The sequence below is a fragment of the Dinoponera quadriceps genome, unplaced genomic scaffold (assembly GCF_001313825.1).
Source record: "Dinoponera quadriceps isolate SergipeBrazil2010 unplaced genomic scaffold, ASM131382v1 scaffold676, whole genome shotgun sequence".
NCBI lineage: Eukaryota > Metazoa > Arthropoda > Insecta > Hymenoptera > Formicidae > Dinoponera > Dinoponera quadriceps.
In genome coordinates this window covers 1,064,565-1,088,314 of record NW_014554818.1, presented here as the reverse complement: position 1 = coordinate 1,088,314, position 23,750 = coordinate 1,064,565, and the positions used below count along the sequence as shown (strand labels likewise).

Sequence of the window (23,750 nt, the reverse complement as noted above, 5' to 3'; positions counted from 1 at the left end):
TCGTCGCAGGCGCCACGGAGTTTATCATGGCTGATAAAAATGGTAAATAAGTAGGCATAAATAAATCGCATTGTTTGCGAAATGAAGCGGCGCTGCTCGGTAAGCGCGATAAAGATCATATTGACTACCGGATATAGCGAGACATTGCATTACAAATAAAACCATTGCGATTCGGTAGTTTGGTGACTAAAAATACACCGCGGCATCGCAATTCTTTCGCGAGATATGATGCAACATTCTCGCCGCACATTTAGCGCGAAACGTTCATATCGAATGTAGATCCGGCGGGGGGGGATTCAGCTTGGTTGATTAAAAGGAACAGGATTTTTCTTCACGAGAACTGAATTAGGTTCATGAAAAGTAAAAATTCTGTTTCTTTCAAATGCATTTGGTTTGTTGGGCAACCAAACTGTTTTTTTCGACATATATTTTTATGACCGGATACACACAAGTTGTCACGTAAATTAGCGAACATTTCTCCGCCCTGTATTCGACACAACGATTGAATATATCGGAGCGAAATTAATCATTCGGATAAACTCGTGACATGAGGATAACGTTTAAAGTACCTATCGGGCGAAACGCTCGTTCGTTAAGTCGAGCGCAGTCTTTCGTATTTTATGCTTCTTCGAATGAGTGGCAACGATTGGCAGCAGTCGGATTACTCTGGGAAATATTTACACTAGACGAGAAAGTGTACAAAGTAGGGCAGTGCGCGTCGACAATCGTCGTTTATAAATCACTGCGGCATTGAACCAATTCCGAGTGCTATTTTCATCGGATTTTGGACGTTTTTCACGAACAATAGAAACGGGATCGCCTGCATAGATATAAATAATACGGTGCAGTCAGGCGGCCAGTCTCCAATGGGAATTTCTAGGGAAGGCGTCAAATCGATCAGCGAGGAGGATCTGGTACGTAATGGAACGTAGAAAAATTCGGAGGCTCCAAAAATGCACTTGTAGAAAATATCGGTTGAGCGATATAGCATTCTCCTTGTATGGGTGAGAAGAATGGCGTGAATATTTGCTCTCTCCCTTGGTAAGGAGCGATCTCCTGATTCGAAACTCTGTCAATTATTATCACAAGCTGAAAGTTAGTTGTGATCACAAAGCTGAATCTGAGGCCCTAAATCTGAGATGTGAACACAAGTGCGTACATAGATTACCTCTTTATATTTCGCGGAATATTTACCGTTTGCATTATTTCAATTACTGAGCAAAACTGTCGTTTGCCCTTCCAAACATCGAAATGAATTTGTGTACGCCATCCTCGAGCAAGAATTTCGCTCGACTTAACGCCGTAATTTATTCGTTTATATGAAAATTTGAAAAAAAAACGTTAATTAAGGCGAATAATTAAAATTTCTCGGAAACTAAATATTTCTGCAACTTTGCAACTATATTCAGCTAGTACTACGTAAAATTTTATTAAAATTAGAGGTAGGTAATTTATTAAAGTCTTACCGCCACTGACTATGACAATACGTGCATAAATGTTATAATTTAGACTGTAACATATTCTCTTAAAAATGCCTACTATAATAATAGATTGTAACATCCTATTGTAACATCCTTTTGTAATGTCTTGAAAACGTCTTCTGGTAACATCTCAAAGGCGTCTTACTTAAGACGTCTTTGGAAAACGTCTTTCTTGCATATCTTTTTCAATGAGCAATGAATTATACGGAAAAGAACTCAATTCTTGGAATTATATAATGGGGGCCAGACAGATGAAAACTTTGTGAAATAACACCTCTGTTCCCACTGAACACATTCGTGTGGACATTCAGCTGCATTAAAAATTCGGTCAAGACAACCGATTGATTAAATAGGAACCACACAGAAATCTGCCCTACAATCGATACATTTTTCGTTCCCAGCCAATGAAGAATTACATCAACGAAATTGTCTTTCCTATGCGTAACGTTTCCCAATCCTGGCTTTCGCTTTCCCGGTTTGTAAGTATTCTGAAGTGAATGCGAATTTATCTTTTCTTCTTGCAGCTGAGATGCGGCACCGCGAGCAGAAGAGGTATGTTTCACTCGATATTTCACCATGACATAGATGCCGAGGAAATTAACTCCTTGATTAATTACGGTGACTTATCACGCGGTCGATGCACCCGACTGGAAAAGGGAAGGGAAAAACACGCTCGTTGAGCACGTACCTTGAGCGCGAGATTTTGCAACTGTGTGCAGACGAAAAATCCTCCCAATGAAATCGCGTCCCCGGAACCTCGCCTCTAGTTGCAATTGTTCGTGTCTCAAGATCAAGAGAAATCTGTTCGATATATTCGTCGTCCTCGTATGAGGGAGCACGCAGCTCCGATTTGTCGCAGCGATCGCTGACGAGATTTCCTTGGAGATACACCGATGACATGTGAGTCAAATTTTGCTGACGGGCGGCAAGTGACGTGATTCGGTAAACCGGTGTTTTCGATCTGTGTTTTATCTATTAAGCGTGTCGTAATACGACCTTGCTGAGAACACGAGGAGATTCGGCTGTTAGTGCAGACAGTCGGTGAAACGAATCATTGGAGCGATAACGTACGAAATATATCGTGCTCCTCGGTACGGTATTTTCCTGTATGTTTCTTCGAGCAATTTCTCTTGGTGTTGCAATGATTTCCCTTCTCCTTTTTGGCATCTTTCTCGGAAGGGAGAAGGAGAAAGAAAGAAAGAAATTAAGTGACTTGACCGCGTGACGTTCCATTGATACTTTCGTCAATCGAGTTTGAACATTTTATTTTTGAATAACTCGCTCGAATAAATAAAGGATTCGCTAATTCGCACAATCCCGTATTTTTCTAAAATGTGTGATATTTATGGCATAACCCGAAAACCAATTTCATATATCTGTATATTGGAATAAAAACCGCAGAAGTATAGCGGAAGAGTCAGCAGAAGGCTTGAAAATCGAGACCGCCCATCCAGTGTGTGAACTTTATCATGTGAATATTGTTTGTTTGTGGATAAATGCCGCTTAAATAAATTCATTAGATACGAATGCGCTAATTATATTATAGCGTCAACTCATCCATTAATTATGTTTATTTAATCTCGAGCGAGTAAACTCGTCGAATACGACGAGAATTCATATGTTGCTTTGGTGACTTCGTTAGAAAAGACGGCAGTGAATGTTGACGATTGATAACGACTGGTACGACGTCGACGACTACGACGATAACTGCAGCCGAGTATAAACGACAAACGTAATTTTAATTCGTTCCCTGCTGTGATGCATAATATAGTTTTCGTTCTCAACATAATCCTCTAAAACTGACTTTTTTTCCTTCTAGAAGAATGACGCGACAGAAAAAGTTCCTCAAAATTTTCGCGCTACTTTGATACTCTTAAAGATAGTTTACGCGCAGTTAGATGACTAATAAGCTTGTTTTGACTGTTCTCTCGTATCTGAAATTCTACTCTAATTTTAATTCTAATGCTTCTATCAAACAACTTGACGCTAAAACAGTGAAAAGGGATGTTTAAGATTTATCGTCAAGGTAGGAGTGAATTATATTGAAACCATTTTGTGCTGTCTTAGCTCCTATTCTGTTGTATAATTAAATGCTTTACATAAGGTTAAACACTTTGACTCGAGATATGTTTTTATTCATTTCCACGCTGCTTGTTTCAACTTTCGATCTACCGAATACATCTCTGCGATTTTATATTTAGACTTGAAAAAAGTATGGATGTATGTAATCTCAAAATTGTACGGCCTGATAAAGGATAATTCCGCGCCGATGTGATTCTTTCAAATGAAAGCATTCGTTTAATTTTTACACGCATTACTTCACTCTCTTGACAATAATGATTTTTATGAATCTTATATATAACGATAATTTTCGTAATTTTGCGCGTATTATCACTTATCTACCGCTTCAAAAAGTATAACTCTATAAAAAGGAAAAAAATGCGATTTAAGGAAACTTTGAGTTCTCGAAATTTTGATGCTACCGTGACGCCTTAAGGATAAAATCTTCACGCTACAGATTTCATTTCAATGCTACAAAATGTTTTGACGCCGAAATAGCACAAACGGGAATTCAAGACATTTTCTCTTAAAATAAATCGGTGTAAATAATGTTTCTAATTGAATCAGTAGAATATATTTCACCGATATCAGTGAATATTTGCAATAAAAATACACTCCTATTTAGGTTCTTCTACATATTGAAAAATGGTTAATGGACAACCGAACGCGTTTTGGTTGAAGGAAATACAATTTCTAGTACGACCAGAAATTCAACCAAAATGCGTTCGGTTGTCAAGTAGATACCAACTCGTAGATCCTTCTATCTCATACTTTATTGATTTTGGCTAGTTAAGATTTCACCGCACAATCTCGGATATTCCTATCATTAATTACATTCTTTCAACGAGATACTTTTTACCGATTGCACTGCCGATTTCACGCAATGATAATACACTGCACACCATTTTGCGGAATTGGTCAAAGTTATAAATTACAATTATTGGAATTGTACACTTATCTTGCTAGTTTAGCTTCTACTGCGTTGTCAACGGTTCAGAATAGAGTTCGGGACGTTGTTACACCTGCGAAGAAAGTGACGCTTAAGAAAGCTCGATACAATTGAGTTGTTGTTAACTATTCCTTCCAACAATTTTCTTTCGAAGAGAGCCCATCACGTCACTCGGTGTATATTGGGCGATGCGACTTTAGAGTTGAAATTTTTTACGCGAGCACAAAGCGCGACACGAATCGATTGACACGAAGCGCGCAGAGGGAAAGACTCTCAGCGCGAGTACACATTAAACTCGTTCGTTATCATTGACACCAATATAACGGATTGCGATAGCGTCGGCAATGCATCTGTTTTCGGGCCATTTGTTTCGTCGCGATATTGGTTCGAGGGGAATAACATGCCGCATAACGAAACTTTGAATTCGTTATGTATCCGTTACGCGAGCATCCACGCGAGATAGCGCACGTGTGTATCGCGGGAAAGAGCATTGCGCGTTCGTTTATCGCCGCGTGCGGTTCGCGCGCGTTCAATTGATTATCGAGCCGCGAACACAGTGAAATTCGACCAACTGGATGGTCCCTAATGCGTTTTCTCGTCCTCGCGAAGCTGTCTTTCTTCCCGGCTATAGATAATCATATATTAACGGTAAGTTTACGATAAATAAAAGTGCACATCTGTGAGAGTTACACTCATTTGAGAGAAAGTTCTTCGTCGCGTTGATTTCACGATATTCAAAGAGCGTTGCGTTCCGAAAGTTTTCACAGAAACTAATGTGGCAACACATGACAATTGTTGCGGTCTTCTTTGCTTCCCTGATCGGTCAATTAACCCCACCTTCGCAGTACATTAATCCGCAATTTCGCATCTGCCGACGACGTAACGGTGATTGGCTCATGAGATCTCCTTATATCTCGCATGAAACCCAATTAGCGACGTGCGACCGAACTCCAATAAAGAGTTGATGGTGTCGCAGATATTGTCCCTGAACGCATATTGTCCCCGAAAAAATATTTAATCGCAATTAGTAGCGTCGTCGACTTAGTTATCTCAGCTCCTCTTAGTCCGAGGAAGCCCGCTTATCATACCGTGGGCAGACGTCGTCGCGAATAATCGTTCCGAGGTACCTCTTGCAGTTCTTCTCGGACGCAATGTCCACAGGTAGTTTGCAACACCATTTCGTATCGGCGCGATTGTTATCAATTAGGACGCCGCGAATCAATCACAAACACTCGGTCGTAGCGAATTCATTATGACGCGGTGACATATTATAATTAAAAGTTGGTTGGTAGACAGCTGTTCATGTTGCTACTTGACGGCAAAATATGTCTTTCAAGAGAGATTGCGAATTCTTACGGACAGTAGATTCTACGTGATGCAAAAATTTATCGTATCATACATATCGATCAAAACATAACATATCGCGTCGGATTTTTATCGTCATTAATATTCACGTTTCTTTTCATAAACGATATCCCGAACGGACGGTTTAATTCTCTCCCCCGAAAACGTGCCGCAAATGTTTACCGACGTAACGCGATCGAATCAAACGGTATCGTTTACTCGATCAATTTCTGGAAACTTGAGCAAATCCCCCATCGATACTCACTCTGACTTATATCGGGCAAATGAACGAGATTTGTTTATATCAATCTTAACCACTCTCAACTTGTTTGATTAAAGTCCTCAAGTCGAAACTTTTGCTTTAAATGTTGAATGTTTCTAGAAGAGGAGCCAAGATAGCAAAACAGATTGACTTAAATTTCAAAATAGTTATCACTTTATAGCTAAATCTGTAGAATAAAGGTGCAACATTCGTCAAAGTAAATTTCGACAGGTCGCTCGGTTTATCTTTTGCGTGTGGAACTTTTTCGTTAATTATGTACGTACGAGTCGTCAATTAAGACGCGTCGATGAATTTCGCGTCTGACTCGACACGCTTATATCACACACGACGCGCAAATACAGGTATTTTTCGTTCGATAGAGCAGGCCAGCTGGCTCGATGATAAACGAAAGACGACGATCAATTAACTCGCGTGACCGAAAATACATGGCGGCGCGCGCAATCTTACACACCGATCTTCATCCGATTCTTACTCGTTCGCAGACTACTTGAGCGACGACATGTCGACAAATGGCCCGGAATTGACGGTTAGGCGCCCAGTCTACCAGCAGGACGAGCTTAACCACTTGTACAAATACGTGAAGCCCAAGAGGATCCGTAAGTATTTTTGTGCTCGACGGATTTGTGCGCTTTACCTTTCACCGGGCCTTTTACCTGCGCGTTCACCGCGCGGGAAACCGCTCTACCCCGCTACAACGAAACGTCGACCACTACGTTACAAGCAGAACCGGTCGAAACTGGTAAATTGATCGGGAGAGATCGGAATAGAATTCTTAGATGAAGGTCGTCCTCTTTTCAGAACGCGAATTGAAGATGTCAACCTGCGCTGTAATTTTTTCAATAATAAATTGGCCCGAAAATTGTATTGTTTCATACGCTGCATGTTAAACAATACATGCTTCCTTTATATGCTCAATATAATCTCTGCAGTTAGTAAGGAGGTGTCAAGGAGATGCAGGAGAATCAGGCCGATCTCGCTTTTGAAGAAGTCCATACCTCTAATCGACTGGATCTCTTTGTACGACTGGAGGAGCAATATCTTGGGAGATGTTGTTGCCGGCATTACCGTGGCTGTGATGCATATTCCTCAAGGTATATCGTTCTGATTCAATTTCCTTTATTACCTAACCCCTTCGGGTTATATAATGTGAGATTCAAAATAAGAAGTTTGGCGTTCTTTTTCTCTCAGCTGTAGCTACCGGTCATTTATGTTGTTAAGATTTTTAATTTAGTATTTCCGTTCTATCACCAATCAACAAATCGTTTAACAATTTTTGATTGACTGAGTTTCGCCTACACCCAGCATTTTTTCGCTGTTTTTGCGCCGTACGCGGGAAAGAAATTAGTTGAAACAATAAGAAATATCGTTGATTTAATGAAACGTCACGGAATATCTTCTAAGTTAGGAGTTATATTACAATCACGGGAATTGGAAGTATGATTGAAATAATATGAAGCAATATTGTTTCACGAAGGAAACGTTATGGATAATTGGATGCCGCAACAATATATTAATATTATTTTTCGCCTATTCATAGATAAAGATTGCAAGAAATCATAATGCTAAAGGAGAGACCGCCCGTGTGGTTTTTCCTTGTTAATACAGTAAGCTGTTTACACACGCGAGACGAAAAATTCCTCTCTGGAACTGACTTAAAAGACCCGGAGTGCCGCACGAATTCATTCACTATAAATCTTTCCGATCTTTGCCGAAATGCTGCGTACCCAGGCGCGAGCAAAGTTTACCGCGAGCGAGACAGTCGCATCGAGCGCCAGAGTTCGTCTCATTTACTTATGCGTAAAATTCAATGAATGATTTCGAAAACAGTTGTTTTCAGGCCAAAAAAGTACAACTGACAACATATTTTCTTAAATTGACCGTAGTATTAATTCAATAATATACTAACTAAGATATCGACTTTATAATATGTAATTGAAATAAGCAATTATTAGGCGTACAAATAAGTTCAGTGTCTTTTTTACATGAATTTGACATTTATGTACAAAAAAAAAGAAGAAACGAATTAAGCTGGTTTTGTTCTGTACGAGTTACTATCTATATTTATGCAAACTATTGTTATGCCAGTTTAACTATAAAATCTCCATCGCGAGTTAAATCCTTTTTATAGAGAAGCGACGTTTAGGCTAACGAACAATGGATGGACATTTTTCTCGCAGGTATGGCGTATGCGATTTTGGGCAATGTACCGCCGATTGTCGGTATGTACATGGCTTTCTTCCCGGTGTTGGTGTATTTCTTGTTCGGCACGTCCAGACATAACTCAATGGGTAAGTCTCCACCGTTCGTTCGAATTGAGTCAAATCATCAACAATTTACGACCAGCAGATATTTATTTTCTCCAAATATTTATGAAAATAGAGCCATCTATTAGAGTTAGAGAACAGAGGGAATTATATTAAAAATTGTCGTTTAAATTTGCCCGAAACTTTATTCGCCTTTGTTAATTCGATTCGAGCAAGTAATTGCAACAGAATCGTTGCTTCTCTGTTAATTAAGGCACGTTCGCGCTCGTGTGTATGATGACCGGAAAAGTAGTTACCACATACAGTTCTGCAGCGGTTCCGATAAATAACACGATAGTTGGGAATGGTACTTTAATTTCCAACATAAGCCATCAATATTCACCGATAGATGTTGCGACCGCAGTCACATTCACGGTTGCCGCCATACAGGTAACTACAGGATCTAAAATAAAAGAAAACTCCGCTGAATGTATTTTCTTAGAGATGGTTTTAATAAGAAAAGTTTCCATTGAAATTCTTCTGAATTTCCGTTTCTTACAATATTTCACTTTATAGTTTTTACATTTAGAATTTTAACCTTCATTTCAATAGAAATAATTTTTAATCGTCTTAAAGTAGAGAAAAAAAGATCCAAATCCTGCGTGTCAATATTTGAACAAAATATATTTATTTATTTAATTATTTATTTCCTCTACAAGAGTTGCTCGAAATGTCTTGTTCCAAACAAAGTCTTGTTCCTTGTTGAAAATTAGAATTGGAGTTGTTTGTAAAACGTTTCTAGAAATATTCCTGCATGTATCTACGATATGTTCCTGCATATTTTGTGCGACCGCTGACAAACAATGTCTTTGAAAAGTCCGCAGAGAAGAAAAAGTCGGTGACGTTAAACCTGGCCATGAGATTCCGAACCAACGAAAAATATGTTTTAGATGTGTACTTGTTGGTGTCCCGTCGTGTTGAATTTTTACGCCTGTCGTTCGAACTGACATCCTCAAGCATCGGCATCGGCAATTTGTTTGTAATAAACTCGAGATATTTCTGTCCAATTAATGTGCTATCAATAAGTCGTTCGTTAAAAACATTTGCAGCAATGTTGATTGGTCCAAGAGGAAGACACTTTCAGCGTAATCGTCCCAGTAGGTCCGTATTATAGCAATACGGGGTGCCGCGTTAATAAATCTCGAGTTTGGGTGGAGATACACCTCAATGTATGGGGCCGGTAGGTTATTCGTCTCGCTGCCGTTCGATATTTTCCAGACGATTCCTGTTGGGAACAAAACTTCCTGGGCGGCAGTGTACCCTCGCAATTCCAGTTTTCGCGATTGTAGGCGGTCGATCGATTTGTCGACTATTTCTTTTATTCGCATTTCCTTCTCTCAACATCTTGCGACTGAAAATCTCTGGTCCAGTTAGGAATGTACGTGCTGCGTTTGGGCGTGATCTCGTCTCTCCTCGCAGACAGCCTCGTAAGCGGATTCACGACTGCAGCGGCGATACATGTATTTACATCGCAAATAAAGGACCTCCTTGGGCTGAACAAACTGCTGCGGCGCGGAGGTGCATTCAAGCTCATTCTCGTAAGTGTGAAACCAAGTTTTGTTTGGCGCCGCAAACAATAGTTATGTATCTCTCCTTACTTGGGGCACCTTCTCTCTGACTACTGAGTCTTTTTTCTCTTTTATTTTGTCATCAAACAAAAAACATTTGCAGCTGCCAAATATTTGGATAGTAAACACTTTCTGTAAACATTCCGGGATAAGCAAGCTATAATTTATAAACGCCACGAGATTGTTACGTAACGCGTATTCTTTTGATGTTGTGCAAAGGAAGCTTTCGAAAAAACGTTACTGAAAAAGTTAAATACACAATTCTAATATAAATTAGATATACGACTCTTACTTTTCATAATTTTCTTCATATGTATTATTTCTTCGTTTCTTATCAGATTTATTTATGTCGCTTTATTGTTTCTTTCAGACTTATGTAGACGTTTTTAACAATTTGGACAGTGCCAATATAACCGCCGTAATATTGTCCGGTATCACTATCTTAGTACTTATTTTCAACAATGAGATTCTCAAGGTCGGTTGATAATGAACTTAACATACGCTTGATACAGAACGCGTATATATATAAGCGTGCATATATATGATTTACGAAAACAATTGTTTACTATTTCTGAGAAGAAACAATATTGGTTTCAGCCGAAGATAGCAAAGCTGTGTTCCTTTCCGGTACCGATAGAAATGCTTGCGGTAATAATCGGTACTTTAGTATCGATGCAAATGAATCTTGCGGATACGTACAACGTGCTAACGGTCGGCGACATACCAGTGGGGTAAATGTATTTTGTACAAAGTAATATATATATATATATATATGATTTAATAAAAATTTCAATAAGATAATTTAAAGAATCGGAAATGAGTCGATATTTTCATTCGGTCTTTGATTACAAGTAACGCGTTATTTCCCAATTTTAGCCACAACTTAATTTACAAGTTACATGATCTCTCCCTTCATTTAGCTATTAAATTATTGATACTCATGGAAGGATTTCTTTGCAAAGCTGTAGCGAGCTGTGGAAATAAAACACCGAACTAAACTTGAAATTGCATTGTAATGTCAAAGTTTTCAGATTGCCAGTTCCGTCGTTGCCGCCGTTATCTCTTATACCCGACATTCTGGTAGACGGTTTCGTAATTACCATGGTCGCTTATACAATATCGATGTCGATGGCATTGATTTTCGCGCAGAAGATGGGCTACGAGGTCGATTCAAATCAGGAATTGCTGGCGCAGGTAAATTTGAATTTTCCATGATATTTTTTTGGCCACGTAAGAAGACGTTGAAAAATCTTCGATCGTGTAATCTCGGAGAAGATATTTTTTTCTTTTTCAAATCAGCAAGATTGTAGCTACATTTGCGGCAATGTTTTCTTGCAACTTTGCTGTGAGACATTGAAGCAAAATATCCGTTTGCAGGAATATTGTGATGCAACATTGCAATATAACATATAATACATACAAGGTGAACACATTAGAAATATCTCTATTATTCTAGGTAATACGAGAAAATATCTAAGTTATTTTCGGGAAAGGACAAGTGAAATTTTCGTGATGGAAAACGACACCCTTCCGATTGACTGAATTCCTTGTCAACTTCTGCTTTTAATTGGTCCAGTTGCGAACAGCATTTGTACGAATTGATGGATTGGTTGTTCGGTAGTATAGCTATGTAATGCACGATTTCCTTCCAATTCCGCCAAATGGAGAGCATGAATTTCTTCGAATGCAAATCAGGCTTCGAAGTAATTAATGATGGTTCGCTTTCGCTCAGTGTTATCATTATTAAACCATTTCTCGTCACCTGTTACAATTTGTTTGAAAAATGGGCGCGTTTGCATATCGCGAATGGAAATGCGATCCATGAGATTTTTTTCAGTCAAATTGCGCATCGAGCTTATTTACCATTCCAAGTTTGCTTTCGAAACGGTTGATTTGCCAATCAGAAGTGATTGAAGCCGTTATTTGGTCGACACGGCCGGCGAGAGCGAGAGTAGCATATTCGATGATAAATAATATACCTATTGTCTCCTTCGAAAATAGATGATTGTATTGTCTCCTATTTGTAAGAACGAAATACGGTATATTTACAGGGCCTAGGAAACCTAGTGGGCTCCTTCTTCTCTTGTATGCCCATCACGGCTTCTTTATCTAGGTCGTTGATTCAGCAAACTGTGGGCGGACACACGCAGCTAGCGAGTTTGATATCGTGTGGAATCTTGGTTAGCGTATTATTGTGGATCGGTCCATTCTTTCAACCTTTACCGCGGGTAATTATTCTTCTCTGCATATAATTTTTAATTTCGAAATATATTACTAAATATATATTACGTATCGAGCGATAGTATTGCTCACATTAAAGAGAAAAGAAGGTAGTAAACAACTCTCATCTTGCGAATCTGTGAATAAAGAAAGCGGCCAAGTACTTATAGGCACCAATTTTTCTGGATAAAAGTTTTGAATACAATTTTGATAAAATAAAATAAAATTTACGACGTTGTAGAAAGTCCCACAGTCGACGAAACTACCGTTCCAGAGAATTGGCCCATTTAAAATTCAGAAAATTCAGACAGCGTCAGTGATTCTATAACAGCAACCGACCGATGATCAACGCTACGCAACTTTATATCACTTAAGTCTCCTTAATCTTGGCAGCGAGTAGTTTCATTATTTGTTGAAATAATGGCGCCACTTAATAAGAGTGAAATTTTAAATAGATAATTTTCTTTAGAACGGTTGTTCCGCCCAGCTTCTTAGGTGGAACAAGTTTTTAAAAGAACTCTTAAAGACGTCTGAAGGATGTCTAAAGAAGATGGAACGCCTTTTAGATGACTTTAAGGCATCTCTTAGACATTTATTCTGTCTGGGTTAAGACATTTACACGTCACAAGAGCATTATTTTAAGTCAAGGTTAGATTCAAAACCATTTTGAGCGGGAAAATTTGGACGGGATTTGGCCGCATTCTCTCTCTCTCTCTTTCTCTCTCTATATATATATATATATATATATTTTTTTTTTTTATATTATTATTATTATATATATGTATATAATTATGGTGTGTATACGATGTCAATCGGGAATTGTAGTGTGTTCTAGCGAGTATAATCGTGGTTGCGCTGAAAGGGATGCTGATGAAGGTTACCGACTTCATGAAATTCTGGAAATTAGATAAAACAGACGCCGGAATTTGGGTCGTCACTTTTGTAACCGTAATACTCTTCGACGTGGAATACGGATTACTGGTCGGCGTGCTTTTCTGTATAGGAAGGTTACTCGTTCTGGCAGTGCGACCTTATACATGCAAACTCGCTCTTGTACCCGACACCGAGCTTTACTTGGACGCCAAAAGATACAAAGGGGTATGTAACAACCCAAGTTTCTCTTGTTTTACCTTAATTTTACCTTTAATTAATGGCACGTGCAAATCCCGCCACCTAATCGAGAAATAGTTTGTTTATTTAATTTAAATATATCAATTTAATTAAATAATTATTATTAAATCTTTGCAGACAATAGAGATTCCTGGCATTAAGATTTTCCGCTATTCTGGCAGCTTAAATTTTGCGTGTAGACAATACTTTCGCGAGGAAATATATAAGATTGCGGAGTTAGTGCCTCAGAAAGAACTACACAGACGACTGAAAGCCGTGAGCACTGGTTCCACTGAAGTGGAAGAAATTAAAAAGGTAAGCATGGGTTAATGTTGGAAAATATTCCACATCCTCCACCTATTCAATTGGCATGATTAAACATTTATTTGATTAGCCTCCTCGAATTTGTTTATTGCTTGCCTTGCTTTTTTAGTATTTCTATTTATATCTCGTAGCTACGCGTCCTCATATTGGACTTCACTGCATTGTCGCACGTCGACCTGGCAGGAGCGAATGCAATGCGAAGTATTGTCGAGGAATATTGCAGCATCGAAGTATCTGTTTACATAGCAGGTTGTTCCGGTAAGAATGTCAATATTGATATTCGATATAAATTACACTGAGTAAAAACTTACTAATAGAAACAAAACTTATCCTTGAGTAAACTGTCTGTTTGTCCACAACTGTGAACGCTAAAATAAATATTTTCTTGCTTCAAGAAAATGATTTTCTATTAAGCAAATTATTTATTGAAGAAATATTTTCTACAATACAGTCAATATTTATTGAGATATCAAAAAAAATTTACTACCAAGTAGCACATTTTCTCTTCTTTTTAATCACTTTCCATATTTATTTATTTTTTTCCTATTGTTTAGTCCTATTTTTAGATTATTCTCTTATTATCAATGATTGACTTGAAATGACCTTCTCATGTCATGTTTAAACGATTCCACTTATATTGATTATATTTGAAAAATTCGCTGAACGATTCCGAACTCAGGAATTCGGGGTCGGTTATATCTCGTACTATTTCGCTTCTTAACTGATAAATTATCATTTCTTACTGTCTATATTCCAGATAGTATTATTCAAGTGTTCCTAAAGCTTTTTTCTCTTTTCCTGAATTGTACGTTTTTAGAAATTTATAAAAGAATATTATAAGCATGTTCCAGGAAGTTACATGATTGAAATTCCTGAAATCTTCTTGAAATATTCATATAGAATTATTTCACATCAACAGATGTATGTTTTGTGAATTCAAGAGTAACAGTATTTGCGAACAGAAAGAGGAATACAAAATAAACACTAACTTTGAAACATCAAAATTATAATTTATTTTAAAAATATTAGGTGTACAACATTAAAATTTACACACACACACACACACACACACACACACACACACAAATATGCATATATGTATGTATAAACACACATATATATATATATATATGTGTTTATACATACATATTTATTTAATATAATTTTAGCAAAGACATTTATCGAATACATATATTAAAATTTAGAAATAATTTTTTCTCAGTCGGCAATACTTTTGCACATCTACATGAGAACCGATTTATTCGTCTATTTCTAGATTTTTAGATCAATTTTAATGTGTACCGACTGTACGATCATTTGTAGGTCCCGTGTACGAGACAATGAGAAAATGCAATCTAACCCACGAGTACAATGACAGCCCTTTCTTCGCTATGTTTCCCACCGTAGCCGACGCGGTGCATTTCGCGCGATCTCATAGCGAAGTGCCGTCGACACCTACTGCATGGAGCACTCGCGTCTACGACGAAAACTGTATTAGCAGACTATGAGCATTGCGAAAATGTTGGTAAAATAGCATTTTTTGCGTGCAACTGAACTGCGTTTTGTCGAACGTATCGTCGCACAATGGACTGAAATATTAAAACCAGCGAACGTTAAGTAAAAAATAAAATCGTGATGTTTTTAGAAAAATGTAGAAAATCGAAGCCCTCTGAATCGATATTTTTATCGATATTCCTTGGTTATTATTACTCAATAATTTCATAATTCTAAAATTGCTGAAATGAATATTGGTTTATGTTGCGATGGTTCATTAAAGTTCTTATCTACAAATATAATCATAGCCGATTATACATATGTTCAACTCATTGACAAGCGACCACGGTTAGAGATAAGAGGCGAATAATCATGTAGACCAACATAGGTAAATTAGCAGTCTTGAAATTGTTGATATTCAGGTAATTAAAGAGAGAGACGTCGATAAAAATGTCATAATCGATTTAAAAGGCATCAGCTTGATCATACATTGCAATATATTTTTATAGTTTTACTATAAAAATACAGAGTGACCATTGGGTCTACGGTAAATGGTTATTACCGGCGCATATTTGTTTACGATAAGTATTCTGACGTGAGAAGCAAGGACGACTTAATAAAGCACCTCGTGAGAGGCAAGGGGATTCGCATAAAACAAGCACCTCGACGAGAGACAAGGGGAACTCACGTTAATAAAGCACCCCGTTGTGAGAGGCAAGGGAAAATGAATTCGACGCATGCGTGATATTGTTGAGCAATTTTATCTTCTCCTGCTTATAAAAATATAAAGATTTAATTTTCATGTTTGTTTATTCTTTTATAGTTAAAAAAAATTACAAGTTCCATTAGGCACATTTTTTACCATCCTGTCTCCTTCTTTTAAATACACCATCTTTCCCCATAGCTTGCTCGTGATTTCTTTTCTGTGAGAATTTTGAACATATAATTTTATCATCATATGAGTCTTTATTTTGAAGAGTTCCCGTTATATTCACTTGGTTATCTGTTAAATTCATTTCGCTGAAATTAAACGGCTTCAAATCTTCAGATATAACTTTTTCATGTGATTCGTAGACTTTTCCCTTTGATACTTGTTTATCTTTTTGCTTACTTTTCTTCTTCTCCCGTATACCATTACTAAAAAATGAAGTCTCTTCTTTTGAATTATTTTTTTTTCTTTTTTGCAATCTCGCATTACTTTCTTTGCCTTTATTACATATGGCGGTATTAATTGAGTAATTCATCTCGGTACTGTCTTTTACGGATGATCTGGTAACACACATATAAAATCATCTCAAATTGATATTCTTATTAATAACTTCTCAAAATTAGATTATATTCGTAATACTTACGAATTAAGTCCTATTTGCATTTCAAGTTTCTTATATGCGCTTTTTACATCTTTGGGAAGAATATTTTGTCTTGTATACATTGCTAATATGGTTTTCATTTTTGGCCAATCCCATGCTTGTGGCACGTGAGAGGTATAAGTAGCACGTAATAATGTGAGAAGAAGACCAATAAATTTTTGTTGTACTTTTTTCTGCACATCAGTAACATTGCACGAGAAAGATTGGCTATTATCATTTGCACGTAGATTACATAACTCTTTGAACGTGCATATAATATTATTGTAAAGTTTCATTTCTATTTCTATTTTCACGTGTTCATATTTTGTATTCATACGTTGCAACCGATTATTATTATAGAAAATTAACAACAATTCAAGTGCCTGACTTCTGCGAAAATATCGGATACTGTTGTCAAAAGCAAAGTCCACCTAAAGAATCACAAATAATATGGTATAACTGATAGAAAAATAAATATCATATAAATAAATATCATATCGATAAAATGAATACTTGTAATGAACATATATAAAGGATTGTCACAGGGTGAGGAAAAAATAGCAAGAGGATGATCCAGGATGAAGCATCAGAAAGTGGATAAAATTATAGTGTTTTCAAAAGGCCTCGAGAAAGACTACAAGAATATACAATAAAAAATAGGGGATTTCGTTAATAATTAAAAAAAAAAAAACTTCAAGGTGATCTTGCCCTGATCTTGGCGAGGCTACCTAAGCTGTCAAGCTGTAGTAAGATCAGTAAGTAGATTTCTTATGCTCAACAACTTTTATCTGAAACCTGCTTTTTTTTTTTAAGAAAATGTAAATTTTCATTTCGGAGTTCGGATCTTTTTTTTTATACACATCCTGTATACGACGCGGTATGTATAAAGCCGAATATATTGAAAGAAGGCACGACGAAATTAGCTAAAGTACCAAAACTTTCCCCTTGATACTCCCTTTGTAAAATGTCGAAATATCTCGTCCAAATATTCATATATCGATATTATAAATTATATTTGTCTTAATATACATACCAGTGCAGATGCCAGCTGCCAATTACCTTTCCAACAAAGCTGTAATACACCCTTAAATAACATAAATGGAAGGACGCAGTCTCTTTTCTTAAAAAATGCAGTTAAGTTTTCCACATAAATTCCAACAACGCCCTCAATTGATAAATCAGCTTGTTGCATATATCTTACAAGAAAGGTACAACACTCTGCTAATTTATCACTTATTTCTTGATAGACTGAAGCAGAACGTTCTCCTTTTTCGATTAGAACCTTGAAGAAATATACGTTACTTATCGAACAAATGTGCATTAAATTGATACAAATAATTACCTTTAACACTGTCGTTAATAAATTATCATCAATATGTGTTATATCGTTAAACTTCTTTACCGTTGCCAATTTTTTCAAGCAAGAACGAACTCTATGTTCCAGAGGTTTCTGATGCGGATCTTTTATACAGAACTCTAATAAGGAAAAAAGTGGCACAATCATGTCTACAATAATTGCCATAGATGGACAAGTATCTAAATAGATATCCAACAAATCTATGACACGGACTCTAAAATGTGTCAAAGCTTGATCTGTTTTTTCTTGCTTTTTATTGCGAATCTGACGGTTTACTCGTAAAATTTTGAAAGCCGCTGCCAAAGATTTATCTAATTTCTTGGCTTCGTCGTCATTCATTTGGTCTACATCAATATCTTCTTCGTCAGTTTTGGTCGCAGCGTCACCTAAAGCTCGATGCACTGCTATTCGCAATCTATCCGTCAATGTTTCATCTCCGTTGAAAATTTCACCATCGGATTCGGATTCACTGACTTCTGATGAAACTTCACTGTTTGAAACATCGTTCTCAATATCATCACAGTCAGTTTCTTCCTCTGTATCTGAACATGTATCACTTTCCTTCACGGTGAGTGCATCATAATTATTTTTTATATCCAACACCTAAAACAGAACATTATATATGAATTCATTATTCATTTCACAAGAACGACAATTCATCTGCAAAAATATTTCTCATGTAAAGTACTATCTTTTAATAATATTTTAATAATTACTGAATTTTTATCATTCGGCAATATTGTTGAAACTATAACGTTCTCGAGATTGTCTATATTTTTCTTGCATAAGTAAACAACTTACAGCCAATATTGGATAAACAGCAGATGAAGTCAAATATGGACAGATATGTGGAAATACGCAGCCAACTAATGAACGTAATAGATGATTGTTCCTGGACAAAAGAGATAACAAAAGATCCACTACTACTTCAACCCAGTGTGGTTCTTCCTCTTCTATGGCTACATTGTGTTCTTTGGAACGTTTAATAAATCTCTCGTAACAGCATTGAAGTTCATTAATCGACATAATTGCCACTTCAGGATCTGAAAATAACTGTAAGCCCATATGTAAATTCATTGTATGGAATATCGGTAGAGCTTCTGCATTCTTTGCAGTATTCTCCAATTTGTCGATCAAATCAATCACTCTTTTCCAAGAATCAAATGTTACATCATTCAATGGTGATCTTAATTGTATAGTATTAGATCTTAATTTCGAATCGATATCATGAACTAGTGCACTTAATAAATTTCGAACATCGTCCAATTTTGGTAATTTACAATCCAGTGCACGATAAAACGAATCCTTAAGTTGCGCTAAAAAAAAAAAATAACATAAATAAATTATTAAATCTCAGCATACAAAGAAACTTTACGTAAAGATGAACTTACGTGCCAAGTCTATTCCAACATTTGGCACTTCACATAAACCATAATTAAACAAAAATATCAATTCAGCAAGTCTCCAGTCCTGTTTTGAAAGTGTCTCCGGGTGTCCCATCAATCTAAATCAATGTAACATTGTGATAAGTTGTGAATTATAAAAGTTCTTTCCACACCAATGATTACGATAAATATTATCGCTTTATTACGTATCTCAAATATTATTATAACATCTATAATTTTTAGGTTTCTACCTTGTTAACAGTTGTGCCGCATAACTCCGCTCGGCATTTGTCCATAATTCTGATTTTATGTCACTTCTTTTCCTGGTTATCTTGATTTCTATAATATCTCTATATAACTGGCATAATTTCTGAACACCATCAAATTTCAGATTTGCCGTTATTACTTGTATTACTTTGGTACCTGTCTTCTTTTCTATCATTAAGTCACCAGGATGTAATATCAATCTCTTTAATATGTTCAGTTGTGTCTCCGTGTCAATATCTTTATCATTTATAATATATATCATCAGATGTAAAACTTCTTTGAATGCTATTAAAATCTCATCATTATTATTTTTACAATTAGAACATTTTTTCAACATGTGTTGCAAGAGATTTGGAGATAATAATAACGGAATTATAGTCTTATCCGTGATATCTTTGGAAAGTATCAATCGTAAAATTTCTATAGCAAGATATTCTTCACTCTTCGATGGTTTTACAAATTTCTGGTCAAAGATTCTCCAAAAATCTGCTACAAGTTCAGATGATATTAACTTCTCACAAAATAGCTTGACAACTGGATGATGATAAGAGACAATTCTAGGTAAGCTCTAAATAATAACAGAAATTAGATAATTATATAACAATATGAAACACACACGTGTGGTATACATGATCTTATTCAATCATTACTTAACACTGACATACCATTAGTAATTTGATGATATTTTCCATAGATTCTTTAGTAATAATATCTCTCACACCCAAGTGTTCTTTTAAAAACTTATGATCAAGCAGCGATGGATACTTGTCTCTAACAATAAGCAATATATAAAATGTATCCAAAGTTTGTTCAGACCATGGTTTGACAAATTGTTTTTCAATAATTGGCCAGACAACTTTCTTCATAGATTTATCAGAAAGATGTCGCACAATAAAGTCGCTAAGAAACATAACAGAGACGAATGACAAATAGCTGCGTTGTCTGCCAGCATTCAAAAGAGTTTCTACAACTTGTTGTTGAATTTCAATAGTATTCTGAGCTAATGACTCGGATCGCATCAATGCACCGCAAAGTAATATATGTCCCATATATATATCAGCATTTTCCTATAAAAAAGTATTTAAATAGTTTATTAAGTCAGACTTATAGAGAAAGAATATTTTTAATTATGAAGAATCATAGGAATTATGAGAATTATAAAAAAAAATCGTACGTTTTTTGGATTACTGCTAGCTGGATGCAATTGAGTATTCATTATAGACAAAAGTTTTTCTATTGGATTTTCATGATGCGTCAATTTTAGAAAGATCGTCAAAGTACTATAAAATCCTCTTCTTGCAAATACTGTTGATGATCCTAAGCTACGCACTAATCTGGTTAACGCATAATTTAAATCCCTATTACCATTTTGATTCTGCAAAGATAAATTAATGTCGCACATATTCATTAATTAGTAAACATTCAACGCATAAATTATAACCTTTCTCCTCCTCTTTTATATTATTAATTAATCAATATTTACTCTTGCAAATATAATATCAAAATATCAATAAATTACGTATCTGTGAAGGGAAGATTTTTTCATGTATCAGATAAGTAAACCCGTAATTTAATATTTTCTACTGAATTATATAATTATAAACTAATTAACTTAATCTGAAATTAAAATATAGATTTTCAAAAGATTGTATTCACAAATATATTAATTTAGATGTTAAATATAAATAATGTAGCAAAATTGTAGTCTCTACTCCTAAATAATTTCTTATGATAAATAATGTTGACAGCTTTAGATTTTTTTTTTTAATAATTAACTTATCGTATGCACGGAAGATTGTCTCACCATGCTTTGTTGATATAGATGATGCGATAATGCAACTCCAGCATTTATTCTTAATACATCATTACTATTTTTCAATTTATTGAAATTATCCAGTTGTGTAGGATTCATTTTATTAATTTCTCATTAATTGAACCTTCAGAATCAATGCACAAGCAAAAAAACCTTCGAATAACCGGACTGCTCGTTTCTGCTGCACGAGAAATGCGCTAGTTCTTTTCAGATGGACTGACTGAGTTTAAAAAGAAGGGAGCGATTGACCAAGTTGCAACTGGCCAGCCGTGATTTGGTGTTTTTCTAGTGTCGGCCAATCGGTGTATATTATATTGACCTGTGGTCAATCGGGTCCTATCCAAAGAAATTTACGCACGTTGAAGCGTGAAGAAGGTTGCGTTCAAAGCAAACACAACGGTTGTACAACGATTGAATAATTTGTCAACGTAATTGGTTAAAATTTAGAGATCAACCAGTGAAGATCCAATAATCAATGGCTGATCGCTTCTTCCACTGAACGCATCTAATGGTTGCGTTCAGAAAACACAAGCGCGATCAGTGAATCGTCGGTGCAAACGTGCTACGTTTACATGGCAACATTAATCCGATTTAGTAACAACCGTAGCTAGTGAACTCTTGCGTCTGATTGGTATATCCTTTTGGATCTGAAAATATACTCCAATTAAATGCAAGAGTTCACTAACTACGATAGTTACTTTTAACGTTTAACGTTTCCAAAGTTATAGATTATTTATTGTTCTTTACTGTTAGTCCGAATCTACAATAGGGTAGTAAGCTTTACGAAATTGACCAATCACAAACGAATGTCAGAAGAACAATCGATTGTGATTGGCCAATTTCTTATAGTTTCAGCATATATTAAACCCGTTCTAGGATCATTTATTCATCGCATGTCGGAAATGCAGCCGATGGTCTGGTAGTGAGAATTTATTTTTCGAGTACGAACGAGTTCTCCTCATTGGACCTCATCGAATTAAAATTTGTCCAATCAGAACCAAGATTTACTAAACTTTGGTTTAGTGAACTTTGCTCTGATTGGTTAAATGCTAATCCAATCCTAATCCATAGTGTGATACGGGCCTTACTTGAGGGACTTGGCTAAAAATATCCGGATGCTTTTCTTTAACCTCAATAATCAATAACTAGCCGAAAATTCCTGCAAAACATGTGACTTATTTTTTCAAACTATCTTTGCTCGTAATTTCTGTTCTACGTTTTACGGCGTTTTATTGATCGTTCAGATTGAAAGAAAGACAAGCTTTACAAAGTATATTCAATCGATCACGAGTGCCATTTTGTGCATATATTCTCTTTATCTCTACGTATGCTACATGTATACTTGATATGCTATTTCTCGCTTCTGATGTCATCAAATAAGGAGTAAACTAAAGCGAGGACATGGCAGCCTTAACTATTGCAAATTTTGTAAAATGGTACTTTAATATTTCACATGACTTTCAGTTTAATCCATTCTATCTGCACACAGCAGTTCCGTCAGAAAACTTTCTGAACACTATATAAAGATGAAACAAATAACTAAAGGAGAACAATCAGAATGACCATATTAACTTTATTTTGCATGCATGCGCATATATACTTTTTTGTTTCTGGACATCAAGCCAGTCTCATAAACTATCATTACGGAAACGTAATAATCACTGTTGAGCGTCACTCTGCAGATACTCTCTTTATTCTCATTAAGGCCACATTCGAAAACGTCCTTTTCGAGGAAAATTTTACTTAGTGGCCTCCGAATTATGAAAAAGAGACTGACAGAAAACGCTCGTTAAGTTTCGGAACAACCACCGAAAAATTTTCCTCTAAAAGAATGTTTTGGAATTCTAAAAGAATGTTTTAGAATGTAGCCTAAAGATATAATTCTTACGAATATTCACAAATATACCGCACTCTGCTCGCAAACTATATACATTAAGGACTACTATTTCATTAGTTTCAGACTGTATGCTATTTAAGTTTCACTCTTGCAATTGTTTATGCAATTGTCAGTGTAATGTGTATTTAATACCATGTAACTCAGTATGTAATTTATAAATTGTATTTCTATATTTATTATAATTGGACTAAGCCTAATACAGTGCACAAATGAGACAAACAGCTACTTTATTCAGGAAATAGTATCATATACAAGCATTGTTTTACATTATATTTATTACTATATATTTCAAGTTTTTGTTTATTTCTTACTCTCACGATGTGCCATCTAATTCAATTCTTCGACATAATTGTTAGCGCATAATTAATTCATTGTATAATATTAATGTATAATAATAATAATCGTCGCATTCCTTTTTTTTGTGTTGTTCTCAATGGTTTCGGAAATTTGTTAAACCCGCATGTTATATTTCACAAGTTTTTATAATCGAAAAACGATTGTTAAGTAATATCAGACAATTATTTGCTATTACTATAATAAACGTA

The 23,750-nt window shown here is 35.9% G+C and overlaps 2 protein-coding genes across 2 annotated transcripts; one reads left to right on the top strand and one right to left on the bottom strand.

Moving 5' to 3' along the window:
* The first annotated feature begins 382 nt into the window (after positions 1–382).
* LOC106742217 (solute carrier family 26 member 10-like) lies at positions 383–15,568 on the top strand. The gene is made up of 16 exons (XM_014614959.1): positions 383–400; positions 861–914; positions 2,006–2,033; positions 6,601–6,714; positions 7,048–7,209; positions 8,296–8,406; positions 8,636–8,811; positions 9,792–9,959; positions 10,360–10,464; positions 10,587–10,720; positions 11,021–11,183; positions 12,041–12,217; positions 13,035–13,307; positions 13,458–13,634; positions 13,775–13,901; positions 14,967–15,568. Exons 1-16 carry the CDS (start codon positions 383–385, stop codon positions 15,149–15,151), a joined length of 2,172 nt encoding a protein of 723 aa, XP_014470445.1. The 3' UTR covers positions 15,152–15,568.
* Positions 15,569–15,665: 97 nt separating this feature from the next.
* LOC106742216 (DNA polymerase V-like) lies at positions 15,666–21,519 on the bottom strand. Its single transcript, XM_014614958.1, has 10 exons — positions 21,300–21,519; positions 20,670–20,870; positions 20,161–20,562; positions 19,480–20,063; positions 19,235–19,347; positions 18,645–19,159; positions 17,829–18,446; positions 17,520–17,768; positions 16,490–16,917; positions 15,666–16,406 (listed from the first exon to the last, which is right to left on the bottom strand). Exons 1-10 carry the CDS (start codon positions 21,405–21,407, stop codon positions 15,983–15,985), a joined length of 3,642 nt encoding a protein of 1,213 aa, XP_014470444.1. The 5' UTR covers positions 21,408–21,519; the 3' UTR covers positions 15,666–15,982.
* Positions 21,520–23,750: the final 2,231 nt, after the last annotated feature.

What these genes read in the sequence shown, in the direction of transcription:
- LOC106742217 (XM_014614959.1), top strand. An exon ending in GTGCATTCAAGCTCATTCTC is followed by an intron (nt 9,960 to 10,359) that starts GTAAGTGTGAAA and finishes TGTTTCTTTCAG; the next exon opens with ACTTATGTAGACGTTTTTAA. An exon ending in ATCAGGAATTGCTGGCGCAG is followed by an intron (nt 11,184 to 12,040) that starts GTAAATTTGAAT and finishes GTATATTTACAG; the next exon opens with GGCCTAGGAAACCTAGTGGG.
- LOC106742216 (XM_014614958.1), bottom strand. Translation starts at nt 21,407, where the DNA reads ATGAATCCTACACAACTGGATAATTTCAATAAATTGAAAAATAGTAAT. An exon ending in ATCTATATCAACAAAGCATG is followed by an intron (nt 20,871 to 21,299) that starts GTGAGACAATCT and finishes TTATCTTTGCAG; the next exon opens with AATCAAAATGGTAATAGGGA. An exon ending in CTAGCAGTAATCCAAAAAAC is followed by an intron (nt 20,563 to 20,669) that starts GTACGATTTTTT and finishes ACTTTTTTATAG; the next exon opens with GAAAATGCTGATATATATAT.